Genomic DNA, 15,490 nt, shown 5'->3' with positions numbered 1-15,490 from the left:
AATGCGGAAAGATGGGACACATTGCACGAGTTTGCAGGTCTGGGAAGAAGACTAACGACAACAAAAAAGCTACTAAGGAACAGTACAGGAAAGTACAAAAGATGACGGACAGTAGTTCTGAAGACCAGATGAGCGATAGTGAATCCGGGAACAAGAGGCTAAGCTGTCTCAAACTTCACAACGTAATCGCAAAAGAGGATCACTGAACCATTTGGGTCACCCTCACGATAGCAGGGTCCCAAGTCAAAATGGAATTGGATGCAGGATCAGCTCTGACCGTCATGAATCGACGAGACTACGAGCGGCTATTCTCACACATACCCTTGAAAGAGACATCCATTGTCTTGAAGACGTATACGGGGCAAAAAGTATACCCCAGAGGAAAAATAAGGGTGCCTGTCGAATACAACGGCAAGGAAATACAGAAATTGCATCTGTACATACTGCAAGATGGGGGACCACCGTTATTGGGACGTGAATGGATCAGAAAGATAAATTTAGACTGGCACTCCATTCAGGCACTGACGGTGGCTGGTAAATAGGATGACGACATCACTCCTGGACGATTGTCAACAATCTTAGCTAACGCCAAAGAGGTATTTCAACAAGAACTGGGAACTCTTAAAGGCGTAACCGCCTCGATAAAAATAGAAGAGAATGCAATTCCCAAGTTTTTCAAAGCAAGACCGGTACCATATGCAATTCGCCCAGCCATCGAGGCAGAGCTGGAGAATCTGGAGAATGCAGGCGTGTTATCTAAGGTAGACTGGAGCGAGTGGGCGACACCCATCGTTCCTGTCATGAAGAAAACGTTAAACAATAAGTCTGAGGAGCCAAGGAAGGTTCGCATCTGTGGGGACTTCAAGGTGACGGTGAACCCAGTCCTTCACACAGTACAATATCCTCTTCCGAGGAGAAGATATTTTCGCCTCACTATCTGGAGGGAAGCGTTTTACAAAAATTGACCTAGCACAAGCATATTTGCAGGTGGAGGTTGAAGAATCCTCTAGGAAGTATCTCACGATAAACACTCACAAAGGTCTTTACCAGTATAATCGACTGGTATTCGGAGTAGCATCAGCTCCGGCGATATGGCAAAGAGCGATGGAACAAGTCCTGCAAGGGATTCCGGGGACTCAGTGTTACTTGGACGACATCCTAGTGACAGGTGACGATGACAGTGAACACCTTGCCAACCTAGAGCAGGTGCTCACTAGACTAAGAGAACATGGGCTACGAGCCAATCGCCCCAAGTGAACAGATATCGTATTGTGGCCACGTGATTGATGAAGAGGGGTTACATAAGTCCCCTGACAAAATTGAAGCGGTAGTTAAGGCTCCAGCGCCTGAAAATGTGTCGCAACTGAGGTCATTCCTCGGATTGGTGAATTACTACCATAAGTTTTTGCCGAATTTGTCCACAATTCTGCACCCACTGAACGCCCTACTACAAACTGGAGTAGCATGGAAATGGAGCGATGAATGTAAGCGGGCCTTTCAGAAGAGTAAGGACCTAATCACTTCAAGAGAAGTATTGGCTCACTACAACCCATCACTACCGATAAGACTGGCGTGTGATGCGTCTCCCTACGGCATTGGAGCGGTACTGTCACATAAATTCCTTGAAGGTTCAGAGAGGCCGATAGCTTTTGCGTCACGCTCGTTAACTTCAGCCGAGCGTAACTACGCCCAGATTGACAGAGAGGCCCTTAGCCTGGTGTGGGGGGTGAAGAAGTTCAATCACTACCTGCACGGTCAGAAATTTACTCTGCTAACTGATCATCAACCTCTTGTCTCCATTTTCAACCCTCAGAAGGGCGTACCGATAATGACAGCACAACGGCTACAGAGGTGGTCCCTTTTCCTAGGGGCACACCAATATGACATTGAGTACAAAGGAACTAAACAGCATGGGAATGCTGATGGATTGTCGCGCCTACCGTTGCCGACGGTGGAAGAAGCACCTGCAGTGGATCCAGTGGAGATATTCCACTCGACCATAGTCGAATGTCTCCCTGTGACGAATGCAAACATAGAAAAGGAAACGCCAAATGACCCGACACTCTCCTGGGTCTATGATTTAACGGTGAAGGGATGGCCAGCACATGGCGAACCAATGCTGCCAGCATTCTCGCCGAGAAGAGAACAGCTGTCAGTGTGCAGAGGAACCTTGATGTGTGGATCCAGAGTAGTAATTCCACCCAAATTGAAGGATAGAGTGCTCAATGAGCTTCATGAGGGTCATCTGGGAGGGGTAAAAATGAAGAACTTAGCCAGAGCGTTTGTGTGGTGGCCGGGAATTGATAGAGAAATCGAAGAGATGGCCAAGAGCTGTACAGGATGCCAGAAGGTCCAAAACGCCCCACCACAAGCCCCACTACATCCATGGGAGTGGCCCTCATCTCCATGGCAAAGGGTGCACATTGATTTTGCTGGTCGATGTTTTTAATTGCGGTGGATGCACATTCAAAGTGGCCAGAGGTAATAAAAATGTCCTCAACCACAACAGAAAAATCTATCACAGTCTTACGAACCATATTCGCCAGAAATGGGCTGCCTGAACAGATTTGCTCCGACAATGGACCACAGTTTGTGTCTGAAGAGTTCCGGAGGTTCTTAATGTGGTGTATGTAACCGTTCCACCTTTAAGAGAACTATTTTAAGAGATGCACTACTTTATCTCGGCTGCTGTATACTGTAATACCGGTGGTGACCACACTGGTATATAAGTGCTGTGTAATGATTTATTGGGCAGTTCAGCCTGGCCTCCGACTAGTAAAGACCTGTTGAATTTACTCTTGTGGTCTGTGTGCAGTGATTCTTATTAACAATAACTAGAACACACAGACTTAACAGTGGCGACGATGACGATCTTACCCTGCGGCAGAGATATATCCAAGGCAGTTTAATGGGCGTCGAGAAGAGGCATCCGCCCTCATCATCCTGCTGAGAAAAGACTCGGGTCTGAAGAGCAAGGAAGAATCCTGACACAAAGCCTTCCATCAGCAACAGGCAGTGATCATCCCTTCTATCACGGTGGTGGGTAAGCCGATCAGCGACGAGCAGCAAGTCGGCCACGTTGGCTGTGAAGTAGGGGAGGGAAAATCGGAGGATATAAGGGCGGAGAACTCGACCACGGCCGGGGAAAAGAGCCGGACAGAAGTCGGGGCCAGAGGCGCTGAGACTGGGGCAGCGTAAGGCACGGGAGCCGCGGTGAATGCAAACGCAGCCGGTGTAAAAGACCGGGCTGCAAGCGGGCTGGGAGACACAACAGTGTCGAGAGAGAGCTCGACCGCGACCGGGGAAAAAGGCCGGGCAGCTACCGAGGCCGCGAGGCGCGGGATAAAATTCAAAAAAAACGTGGAGAACTCAGCCGCAGCCGGGGGAAAGGACCGGACTGCAAGAGGGGCTGGGAGGCACGATTTGAGAACAGCTGGGGAGGGCGAACGCAGCAATACGGCAATTGCCATTACAGCCAGCGGGGGAGAAAGGCAAACGCGGGAAGCCGCCATTTTCATAGGCGGGGGAAGAAGACAAGCGCGGGAAACAGCCATTTTGAAAAAAAAAAAAATTCTTTTTGTTTCTCAAGAAGATTGCGAGGATGCCTAAGCATGGTAACATCAATGATTTCGATCCCGTTGTTGAAGATTGGGCCACGTATGTAGAACGCATAGAGATTTATTGTAAGGCAAATAAAATATCAGATGAAGTTAAAGCACTAACCTTACTAAACTCAATGGGTGCGAAGACATACGGGCTATTGAAGCATCTTCTATCACCAGCTAAACCGGCGGATCAGGCTTTCGCTAATATTGTTGCTGTCCTGAGAAATCATTTGAACCCCACACCGCTGATGTTAGCGGAACGATTTAAATTTTATGCGAGAACGCAACTGAAAGAGGAAAGCAACGCGGAGTATTTAATTGAACTGCGTAAGCTAGCGAAATACTGTCAGTTTGGGGAAAGACTGACAGAGGCACTGAGAGACAAATTCGTATGTGGATTGTCGAAAGAAGGAACACAAAAGCGGCTGCTTGAAGAGAATGATCTTACACTTGATAAGGCTGTCACTATTGCAGCATCGCACGAAGCCGCAGCGAGAGGCACTGCGGAAATGCAGCTGAAGGCAGCGGTACTCAGCGTAGATCAAATGGCTTTGGGTACAGCGAAATGTTATCGTTGTGGAAAGACAACACACGATCAGAACCAATGCTGGTTTAAAAATCAGGAATGTAGAAAATGTGGCAAGCTTGGTCACATAGCTAAAGTATGCCGGTCAGGAAAGAAGACCAGCAACAAAAAGTCACCGCAGGAAAAGTGCAGAAAGGTACATAAGGTGGCTGAGAAGAGTTCGGATGAACAGAATTCGGATTCAGACTCCAACAGCAAGGAACTGGGTAGTCTGAGAATTCACAATGTGAGTAAGGAAGCTGACCTACAAACTATCTGGGTCACACTTCAGATAGCAGGAGTCCAAGTGAAGATGAAATTGGACACCGGATCGGCGTTGACGGTCATGAATAAGCAAGATTACAAAAGGTTATTCACACATATTCCCCTACGGGATACGGAGATAGTATTGCAGACATACACGGGGCAAAGAGTATACCCCATCGGAAAGATAAAAGTCAAGGTGGTACACAAGGGCAAAGAACACCAAGGAATGGATTTATATGTACTACCTGAGGGAGGTCCACCACTTCTGGGACGGGAGTGGATCAGGAAAATAAATATGGACTGGCACTCCCTAAAAGCAATAACGGTAGATTCCGGAATAAAAAAGATGTCAAACCTGAATGATTGTCCAGAATATTGGATGAGGTTAAAGAGGTGTTCCAACAGGGACTGGGAACACTGAGAGGGATTACGGCAAAAATCAAGATTGCAGAACATGCAAACCCAAAATTTTTCAAAGCCAGACCGGTACCTTATGCGATACAACCTGCTGTGGAAGCTGAGCTGGAAGGGCTAGAACGTTCAGGAGTACTGTCTAAGGTGGACTGGAGTGAGTGGGCCACGCCCATTGTTCCCGTCATGAAGCGTTCATCGAGTAACAAGCCAGGGGAACCGGGGAAGGTCCGCATCTGTGGAGACTTCAAGATCACGGTTAAGCCGGTGCTTCACACGGTGCAATATCCGCTTCCGCGGATTGAGGATATCTTTGCTTCATTGTCTGGCGGGAAACACTTCACCAAGATAGACCTGGCGCAAGCGTACTTACAGATGGAAGTTGAGGAAAAGTCGCGCCAGTATCTCACAATCAACACGCACAGAGGCTTGTATCGATATAATAGACTGGTTTTTGGAGTGGCTTCAGCTCCAGCAATTTGGCAGAGGGCCATGGAGCAGGTATTACAGGGAATTCCAAGCACTCAATGTTACTTGGGCGATATCCTGATTACAGGAGATGACGATGAGGAACACCTTGCAAATTTGAAACTGGTGCTCACCAGGTTGAAGGAATATGGACTTCGAGTTAATCGCCAGAAATGTGAGTTCTTTCAGAAACGGATCTCGTACTGTGGTCATGTCATTGACCAGGAGGGGCTGCACAAGTCACCTGACAAGATCGAAGCTGTTGTGAAGGCTCCCGCTCCGGAAAATGTATCCCAGTTGAGGTCGTTCCTAGGGTTGATTAACTATTACCATAAGTTCCTGCCAAATCTATCCACGGTGCTGCACCCGCTGAATGCTCTTTTGCAGAAAGAAGTACCATGGAAGTGGAGCGAGGACTGTAAGAAGGCCTTTCGCAAAAGCAAGGCATTGATCACCTCAGAGGAAGTGTTGGCTCACTTCAACCCAACGCTACCTATTCGCTTAGCTTGTGATGCTTCTCCTTATGGTATTGGAGCAGTACTCTCACACAAGTTGCCAAATGGCTTGGAAAGGCCAGTCGCATTTGCATCCAGATCATTGACCTCCGCTGAGCGCAACTATGCTCAGATAGATAGGGAGGCTCTCAGCCTTGTGTGGGGAGTAAAGAAGTTTAATCATTACCTGCAGGGCCAGAAGTTTACACTGCTGACAGACCACCAGCCGTTGGTATCCATTTTTAACCCTAAGAAGGGTGTTTCGGTGATGACAGCACAGAGGCTCCAGAGATGGTCCCTTTTCCTAGGGGCACATCAATATCAGATAGAATTCAAAGGTACAAAGCAGCATGGTAATGCTGATGGGCTGTCGCGCCTGCCACTACCTACTGAGGAGGAGGCACCGACGGTTGACCCGGTGGAGTTATTTCACTCGACCATCATCGAATGTTTACCTGTCACCAATGCAAATATTGAAAGGGAGACTAGGAATGACCCGACACTGTCCCGGGTCTACGAATTGACAGTAAAGGGATGGCCAGCCCATGGTGATCCACTGTTACCGGCATTCTCAGCAAGACGAGAACAGCTGTCCATCTGTCAGGGAACATTGATGTATGGAACAAGGGTGATTATCCCTCCTAAGTTAAGAGAGAGAGTTCTAAAAGAACTACATGAAGGTCATCTGGGGGGAGTCAAGATGAAAAGCCTTGCTAGGGCTTATGTGTGGTGGCCGGGTATCGACCAACAGATAGAGGATCTGACGAAAAGCTGCTCAGGGTGCCAAAAAGTCCAAAATGCACCTCCAATTGCACCGCTGCATCCATGGGAATGGCCTTCAACCCCATGGCAACGTGTACATATTGACTTTGCTGGTCCATTCATGGATTCCATGTTTTTAATTGCGGTGGACGCACATTCTAAATGGCCAGAAGTGATTAAAATGACTACCACTACCTCGGAGAAGACGATCGCAGTGCTAAGAACGATATTTGCAAGAAATGGATTGCCAGAGCAAATATGTTCAGACAACGGACCACAGTTCGTGTCAGAGGAATTCCAGAAATTCCTGAAGAAGAATGGGGTGAAACATTATACCTCTGCCCCATATCATCCAGCTACGAATGGGCTGGCCGAGAGGTTTGTACAGACGTTCAAAAAGGCAATAAAGGCCATGAGCGAAGATCAGATTCCACTGCAACACAAGGTGGACAATTTCCTACTGGCATATCGAAACGCCACCCATGCAACAACAAACCAAAGTCCTGCCATGATGTTCTATAACAGGAGGTTGCGGTCCAGGTTGGACTTGTTAAAACCAAATGTGCGGAGGGAAGTCGAAAACAAACAGTTCCAGCATATCAATAACAAGCCCACTCGGAGTTTTGAAATAGGACAACTGGTGTTAGCCAGGGACTATAAAAACGAGAAATGGCAATCTGGAACAATTCGGGCCAGACAAGGACCCCTGATGTACACGGTAGATGTTGGTGAAAATGTAATGCGACGTCATGCTGACCAACTGGTGGGATCGAGAACAAGGGTCGAGCCCATGGTTACGACAGAGACAACCGTGGAGGAAGTTAGTGAACCTGAAGCATCTACCTCAGAAGTGAATATACCTGATGATGATGTCCTATCCATAGGGGATCAACTAGATGAGTCACCCCAGCAACGAGAACCAGAGACCCCTGAAAGGCGTTATCCGTCTCGGATCAGGAGGCCTCCTCAGAGACTGAATCTGTGAACTGTTTTTACATGAAGTTGTGTATATATGTTATTATGTTATGTTTAATGGGGAATATATACTGTTAAGCTAAAAAGGGAGGATTGTGGTGTATGTAACCGTTCCACCTTTAAGAGAACTATTTTAAGAGATGCACTACTTTATCTTGGCTGCTGTATACTGTAATACCGGTGGTGACCACACCGGTATATAAGTGCTGTGTAATGATTTATTGGGCAGTTCAGCCTGGCCTCCGACTAGTAAAGACCTGTTGAATTTACTCTTGTGGTCTGTGTGCAGTGATTCTTATTAACAATAACTAGAGCACACAGACTTAACACTTAAAGAACAATGGTGTTAAGCATTACACATCCGCCCCATATCATCCAGCCACCAATGGATTGGCTGAGAGGTTCGTTCAAACATTCAAGAAGGCTATCAAGGCAATGTGTAATGAAGACATACCCCTACAACAAAAGGTGGATAACTTCTTGTTTGCCTACCGGAATGCGACACATGCGGTTACCAACCAAACTCCAGCCATGATGTTCTTCATTCGAAGACTACGATGCCGCTTGGATTTGGTTAAGCCAAACATCAGAAGAGATGTGGAGAATAGGCAGTTTCAGAATATGAATGAAAGGCCGACCAGGAGTTTTAAGATAGGTCAACCAGTTTTGGCCTGGGACTACCGCACAGAGAAATGGCATCCAGGAACGATCTGTACACGGCAAGGACCTCTAATGTATACCGTGGACGTTGGAGAGAGCATTGTAAGATGCCATGCTGACCAGATTCTAGAGTCACTGGAAAACGTCAATTCCACACCACGATCCGATACACCTGGTGATGAAGCCGAAGTACCAATTGCATCTACCTCAGAATCAGTGATATTGGAAGCAGACGAACCAAACAACGACGTTGATCCCGAATCAACTTTGCCAGAAGAACCTGATACCCCAAAGAGGCGTTATCCAGACAGAATCAGGAAGCCTCCTCAAAGACTGAACTTATAATTGCTTAACTTCAACTAATGTATCTAGCAACTGTAATTGTAAATATGTTATTTAATTGTTAATCGAATGTTATGTACTGTTTAGCTAAAAGGGGAGGAATTGTAGTGTATGTACTTTGCAGAAGGAACTATATTCTGCAGCCCCTGTATACTGCAGTACCAGTAGTGACCACCCCTGTATATAAGCCTGTATAGTAACTTTTCCATAGTAGTTCCAGGTTGTCTCCACTCAGTAAAGACCTGTTATAACCAACTCCTGCAGTCCGTGTCTCAATTACACATGGACATAATAAGAGGGACCTCCCCAGATACAGGAGTGTGAGAGAAGGGTTAGAGGGACCTCCCCAGATACAGGAGTGTGAGAGAGGGGTTAGCGGGACCTCCCCAGATACAGGAGTGTGAGAGAGAGGGGTTAGAGGGACCTCTCCAGATACAGGAGTGTGAGAGAGAGTGGTTAGAGGGACCTCCCCAGATACAGGAGTGTGAGAGAGAGGGGTTAGAGGGACCTCCCCAGATACAGGAGTGTGAGAGAGGGGATAGAGGGACCTCCCCAGACACAGGAGTGTGAGAGCGGGGTTAGAGGGACCTCCCCAGATACAGGAGTGTGAGAGAGGGGATAGAGGGACCTCCCCAGACACAGGAGTGTGAGAGCGGGGTTAGAGGGACCTCCCCAGATACAGGAGTGTGAGAGAGAGGGGATAGAGGGACCTCCCCAGATACAGGAGTGTGAGAGAGAGGGGTTAGAGGGACCTCCCCAGGTACAGGAGTGTGAGAGAGAGGGGTTAGAGGGACCTCCCCAGATACAGGAGTGTGAGAGAGAGAGGGATTAGAGGGACCTCCCCAGATACAGGAGTGTGAGAGAGAGGGGTTAGAGGGACCTCCCCAGGTACAGGAGTGTGAGAGAGAGGGGTTAGAGGGACCTCCCCAGATACAGGAGTGTGTGAGAGGGGTTAGGGGGACCTCCCCAGATACAGGAGTGTGAGAGAGAGAGGGATTAGAGGGACCTCCCCAGGTACAGGAGTGAGAGAGAGGGGTTAGAGGGACCTCCCCGGGTACAGGGGGAATTTGCAATGTACAAACCTGGAGTCCAGTGAGGCACAATTTCGGAAAGTCTCCTGCTCCACTGGCATTCAATGATAAGATTAACTGCTTGAATTGCTCTGGGTCAGTTGTTTTGTAGACAGGCCCAGAATCTGCAACACAAAACAGAGTTGGTGATGAAAACAGAAAATGCTGGGGATGCTGAGCAGGTCGGGCAGCATCCGTGGAGAGGGAAACAGAGTTAACGTTTCAGGTCAATGACCCTTCGTCAGAACTGGAAAAAAAAGCAGGAAATAGAACAGATTGTTAAGGATGTGTCGGAGCTGGGAAAGTGCGAGGGGATGAAAGAAGAAAACGGAAGGTCTTTTTTAAAAAATTCATTGATGGGATGTGGGCGTCGCTGGCTAGGCCTGCATTTAGTGCCCATCCCTAATTGCCCTTGAGAAGATGGTGGTGAGCCGCCGCCTTGAACCGCTGCAGTCCATATGGTGTAGGTACACCCACAATGCTGTTAGGAAGGGAGTTCCAGGAGTTTGGCCCAGCGACAGTGAGGGAACGGCGATACAGGTCCAAGTCAGGATGGTGTGTGGCTTGGAGGGGAACTTGTAGGTGGTGGTGTTCCCATGCGTCTGCTGCCCTTGTCCTTCTAAGTGGTAGAGGTCGCGGGTTTGGAAGGTGCTGTTGAAGGAGCTTTGGCGAGTTGCTGCAGTGCATCTTGTAGATGGTACACACTGCAGCCACAGTGCGCCGGTGGTGGAGGGAGTGAATGTTGAAGGTGGTGGATGGGGTGCCGATCAAGCGGGGCTGCTTTATCCTGAATGGTGTCGAGCTTCTTGAGTGTTGTCGGAGCTGCACTCATCCAGGCAAGTGGAGAGTATTCCATCACACTCCTGACTTGTGCCTTGTAGATGGTGGAAAGGCTTTGGGGAGTCAGGAGGTGAGACACTCACCGCAGAATTCCCAGCCTCTGGCCTGCTCTTGTAGCCACAGTATTTATATGGCTGGTCCAGTTCAGTTTCTGATCAATGGTAACCCCCAGGATGTTGATAGTGGGAGATTCAGCGATGGTAATGCCATTGAATGTCAAGGGGAGATGGTTAGAGTCTTGCTTGTTGGAGGTGGTCATTGCCTGGCACTTGTGTGGTGCGAATGTTACTTGCCACTTGTCAGCCCAAGTCTGAATGTTGTCCAGGTCTTGCTGCATATGGACACGGACTGCGTCAGTATCTGACGAGTCTCGAATGGTGCTGAACAGTGTGCAATCACCAGCGAACATCCCCACTTCTGACCGTATGATGGAGGGAAGGTCATTGATGAAACAGCTGAAGATAGGATAGAAGGCAAGAGAGGTTACGAGACATTGAGAGACATTAAGAGATATTCAAGGTGAGAGGAGATGGTAATGGGCACAGGTTAAGAAACAAAGAATGGCTCTAGATGGAGTGTAAATTGCGCTGGCAGAATGAAGGACAGCTGCCCTGTGGGAGAGAAGATCAGAAGACACAAACAAAAACATAGAAACATAGAAGATAGGAGCAGGAGTCGGCCATTCGGCCCCTCGAGCCTGCTCCGCCATTCAATGCGATCATGGCTGATCATCCAAACTCAGTACCCTGTCCCTGCTTTCCCCCCCATATCCCTTGATCCCTTTAGCCTGAAGAAATATATCTAACTCCTTCTTGAATATATTTAATGAATTGGCCTCAACTGCCTTCTGTGGTAGAGAATTCCACAGGTTCACCACTCTCTGGGTGAAGAAATTCCTCCTCATCTCAGTCCTAAATGGCTTACCCCTTATCCTTAGACTGTGACCCCTGGTTCTGGACTCCCCCGCCATCGGGAACATCCTTCCTGCATCTAGTCTGTCTAGTCCTGTTAGAATTTTATGTTTCAATGAGATCCCCTCTCATTCTTCTAAACTCCAGCGAATATAAGTCCAATCGACCAAATCTCTCCTCACACGTCACACAAAAGTGTGGAAAAATAGTGGCCGAGGTTATGACCTGAAATTGTTGAACTCGATATTGAGTCCAGAAGGTTGTAATGTGTCTAATCGGCAGATCAGGTGCTGTTCCTCGAGTTTACGCTGAGCTTCCGTGGAACAATGCAAGAGGCCAAGGACGGTGAGGTCGGAGTGGGAATGGGGCGGTGAATTAAAGTGACAGGTGACCGGAAGCTCGGGGTCCCCCTTACGGACTGAACGGAGGCCATTGCCATTTAGACCTCCTCTAGACCCATCTTTTGTTACTTGACTTGTCTCATTAACATCTCCTTTCGCTTCGCACCATAATCCCTTTTGTTGTTTAATCTCTCCTGCCTTCCACCCTCTCACAGACCCTCCCTTTTGTTCTTTCCTCCCCTCCTCCATCTCGCTGCTTAAAAATCTGTTGCTTCTCTGAGTTTCTCCACTTCTGACGAAGGGTCATCGAGCCAAAACGTTAACTCTGCTTCTCCCTCCACGAAGCTGCCTGACCTGCTGAGAGATTCCATCTATCAATATATAAGAGAGTCACTAATAAATCCAATTGGGAATTCAGGAGAAACTTCTTTCCCCAGAGAGTGGGGAGAATGGGGAACTCGCTACCACAGGGAGTGGTCGAGGCGAAGAGCAGAGATACATTTAAGGGGAAGCTGGATAAACACATGAGGGAGAAAGGAATAGAAGGATATGGTGATGGGGTGAGATGAAGAGGGGTGGGAGGAGGCTGGTGTTGATGGGGTGAGATGAAGAGGGTAGGGAGGAGGCTGGTGGTGATGGGGTGAGGTGAAGAGGGGTGGGAGGAGGCTGGTGTTGATGGGGTGAGAAGAAGAGGGGTGGGAGGAGGCTGGTGTTGATGGGGTGAGATGAAGAGGGGTGGGAGGAGGGTGGTGTTGATGGGGTGAGATGAAGAGTGGCGGGAGGAGGCTGGTGTTGACGGGGTGAGATGAAGAGGGGTGGGAGGAGGCTGGTGTTGATGGGGTGAGATGAAGAGGGGTGGGAGGTGGCTGGTTTTGACGGGGTGAGATGAAGAGGGGTGGGAGGAGGCTGGTGTTGATGGGGTGAGAAGAAGAGGGGTGGGAGGAGGCTGGTGTTGATGGGGTGAGATGAAGAGGGGTGGGAGGAGGCTGGTGTTGATGGGGTGAGATGAAGAGGGGTGGGAGGAGGCTGGTGTTGATGGGGTGAGATGAAGAGGGGTGAGAGGAGGCTGGTGTTGACGGGGTGAGATGAAGAGGTGTGGGAGGAGGCTGGTGTTGACGGGGTGAGATGAAGAGTGGTGGGAGGAGGCTGGTGTTGATGGGGTGAGATGAAGAGGGGTGGGAGGAGGCTGGTGTTGATGGGGTGAGATGAAGAGGGGTGGGAGGAGGCTGGTGTTGATGGGGTGAGATGAAGAGGGGTGGGAGGAGGCTGGTGTTGACGGGGTGAGATGAAAAGGGGTGGGAGGAGCCTGGTGTTGATGGGGTGAGATGAAGAGGGGTGGGAGGAGGCTGGTGTTGATGGGGTGAGATGAAGAGGGGTGGGAGGAGGCTGGTGTTGATGGGGTGAGATGAAGAGGGGTGGGAGGAGGCTGGTGTTGATGGGGTGAGATGAAGAGGGATGGGAGGAGGCTGGTGTTGATGGGGTGAGATGAAGAGGGGTGGGAGGAGGCTGGTGTTGATAGGGTGAGATGAAGAGGGGTGGGAGGAAGCTGGTGTTGATGGGGTGAGATGAAGAGGGGTGGGAGGAGGCTGGTGTTGACAGGGTGAGATGAAGAGGGGTGGGAGGAGGCTGGTGTTGATGAGGTGAGATGAAGAGGGGTGGGAGGAGGCTGGTGTTGATGAGGTGAGATGAAGAGGGGTGGGAGGAGGCTGGTGTTGATGGGATGAGATGGAGAGTGTAGGGAGGAGGTTGTTGGTGATGGGGTGAGATGAAGAGGGATTGGAGGAGGCTGGTGTTGACGGGGTGAGATGAAGAGGGGTGGGAGGGGGCTGGTGTTGATGGGGTGAGATGAAGAGGGGTGGGAGGAGGCTGGTGTTGATGGGGTGAGATTAAGAGGGTAGGGAGGAGGCTGGTGGTGATGGGGTGAGGTGAAGAGGGGTGGGAGGAGGGTGGTGTTGATGGGGTGAGATGAAGAGTGGCGGGAGGAGGCTGGTGTTGACGGGGTGAGATGAAGAGGGGTGGGAGGAGGCTGGTTTTGACGGGGTGAGATGAAGAGGGGTGGGAGGAGGCTGGTGTTGATGGGGTGAGATGAAGAGGGGTGGGAGGAGGCTGGTGTTGATAGGGTGAGATGAAGAGGGGTGGGAGGCGGCTGGTGTTGACGGGGTGAGATGAAGAGGGGTGGGAGGAGGCTGGTGTTAATGGGGTGAGATGAAGAGGGGTGGGAGGAGGCTGGTGTTGACGGGGTGAGATGAAAAGGGGTGGGAGGAGCCTGCTGTTGATGGGGTGAGATGAAGAGGGGTGGGAGGAGGCTGGTGTTGATGGGGTGAGATGAAGAGGGGTGGGAGGAGGCTGGTGTTGATGGGGTGAGATGAAGAGGGGTGGGAGGAGGCTGGTGTTGGTGGGGAGAGATGAAGAGGGGGTAGGAGGCTGGTGTTGATGGGGTGAGATGAAGAGGGGTGGGAGGAGGCTGGTGTTGATGGGGTGAGATGAAGAGGGGTGGGAGGAGGCTGGTGTTGATGGGGTGAGATGAAGAGGGGTGGGAGGAGGCTGGTGTTGATGGGGAGAGATGAAGAGGGGTGGGAGGAGGCTGGTGTTGATGGGGGGAGATGAAGAGGGGTGGGAGGAGGCTGGTGTTGACGGGGTGAGATGAAGAGGGGTGGGAGGAGGCTGCTGTTGATGGGGTGATATGAAGAGGGGTGGGAGGAGGCTGGTATGGAACATAAGCCCCAGGATGGACCTGTGGGCCCGAATGGCCTGTTCCTGTGCTGTAGACTCTGTGTAACTCTGTGTAACTCTGTGACAAGCTCTGACCTGGATCACTGAAATGCACCAACACATAGAAGGAAGGTTCCTGAGGCGTTCCACGCCTGCTGTCGATGATGGAGAATGTTATCCATTTGATGGCGCTGATCTCCTCTGACATACTGCTGCTGGTGTCAATCACAAAGGTGAGGGCGGAGGGACTGTCGATGTTTAAAAACCTGCAGGATTCACATCATCAGAGATGAGGCAATCGATCGATCGATCACAACCATCAGCACGCGTCACGTGACATTCCATCTGATCAACTCCCGACCCCGACCCACCCCTCTCCCAACAGTGCTTCCTCATTCTCCCCATCAAGGGGTCTCCCCAACCTCCTAACCCAGCACAGACTGAAATATAATTAATATCTGGGCAGGTACAGCACGAATTAGATACAGAGTGAAGCATCCTCTACACTGTCCCATCAAACAGTCATTGGCTAGTTGCTGAAGTTATTAGCTGGGCGGGGTCTGAGCGGTTTGAGGACTCTGAGTGTGTTAAGAACATAAGAAATAGGAGCAGGAGTCGGCCATTCGGCCCCTCGAGCCTGCTCCGCCATTCAATAAGATCATGGCTGATCATTGACCTCAACTCCACTTTCCTGCACTATCCCCATATCCCTCGATTCCCTTAATATTCAAAAATCTATCGATCTCTGTCTTGAATATACTCAACGAACGACTGAGCCTCCACAGCCCTCTGGGGGAGAGAATTCCAAAGATTCACCACCCTCTGAGTGAAGAAATTCCTCCTCATCTCAGTCCCCTTATCCTGAGACTGTGACCCCTGGTTCTAGACTCCCCAGCCAGGGGAAACATCCTCCCTGCATCTACCCTGTCAATCCCCCTCAGAATCTTATATGTTTCAATGAGATCACCTCTCATTCTTCTAAACTCTAGAGAATATAGGCCCAGTCTACTCAATCTCTCCTCATAGGACAATCCCCCCATCCCAGGAACCAGTCTGGTGAACCTTTG

The 15,490-nt window shown here is 49.8% G+C and overlaps 1 protein-coding gene across 1 annotated transcript in view; it reads right to left on the bottom strand.

Annotated features, from left to right (window-relative positions):
- Positions 1–15,490, bottom strand: part of LOC147110121 (von Willebrand factor A domain-containing protein 7-like) — a 76,875-nt gene that overhangs the window by 37,116 nt on the left and 24,269 nt on the right. The window contains exons 6-7 of the mRNA XM_086004054.1: positions 14,520–14,689; positions 9,632–9,744 (exon numbers count right to left, since the gene is read on the bottom strand). Of these exons, the coding sequence (XP_085860180.1) occupies positions 9,632–9,744; positions 14,520–14,689 (283 nt within the window). The remainder of the gene's footprint in view (positions 1–9,631; positions 9,745–14,519; positions 14,690–15,490) is intronic.

This window comes from Somniosus microcephalus, chromosome 12 (assembly GCF_052327205.1).
Source record: "Somniosus microcephalus isolate GS21.2 chromosome 12, FLI_Smic_1.0, whole genome shotgun sequence".
NCBI classification, from domain to species: domain Eukaryota; kingdom Metazoa; phylum Chordata; class Chondrichthyes; order Squaliformes; family Somniosidae; genus Somniosus; species Somniosus microcephalus.
Note: the sequence above shows the minus strand (reverse complement) of the source record. Positions and strands in the feature narration are given on the sequence as shown.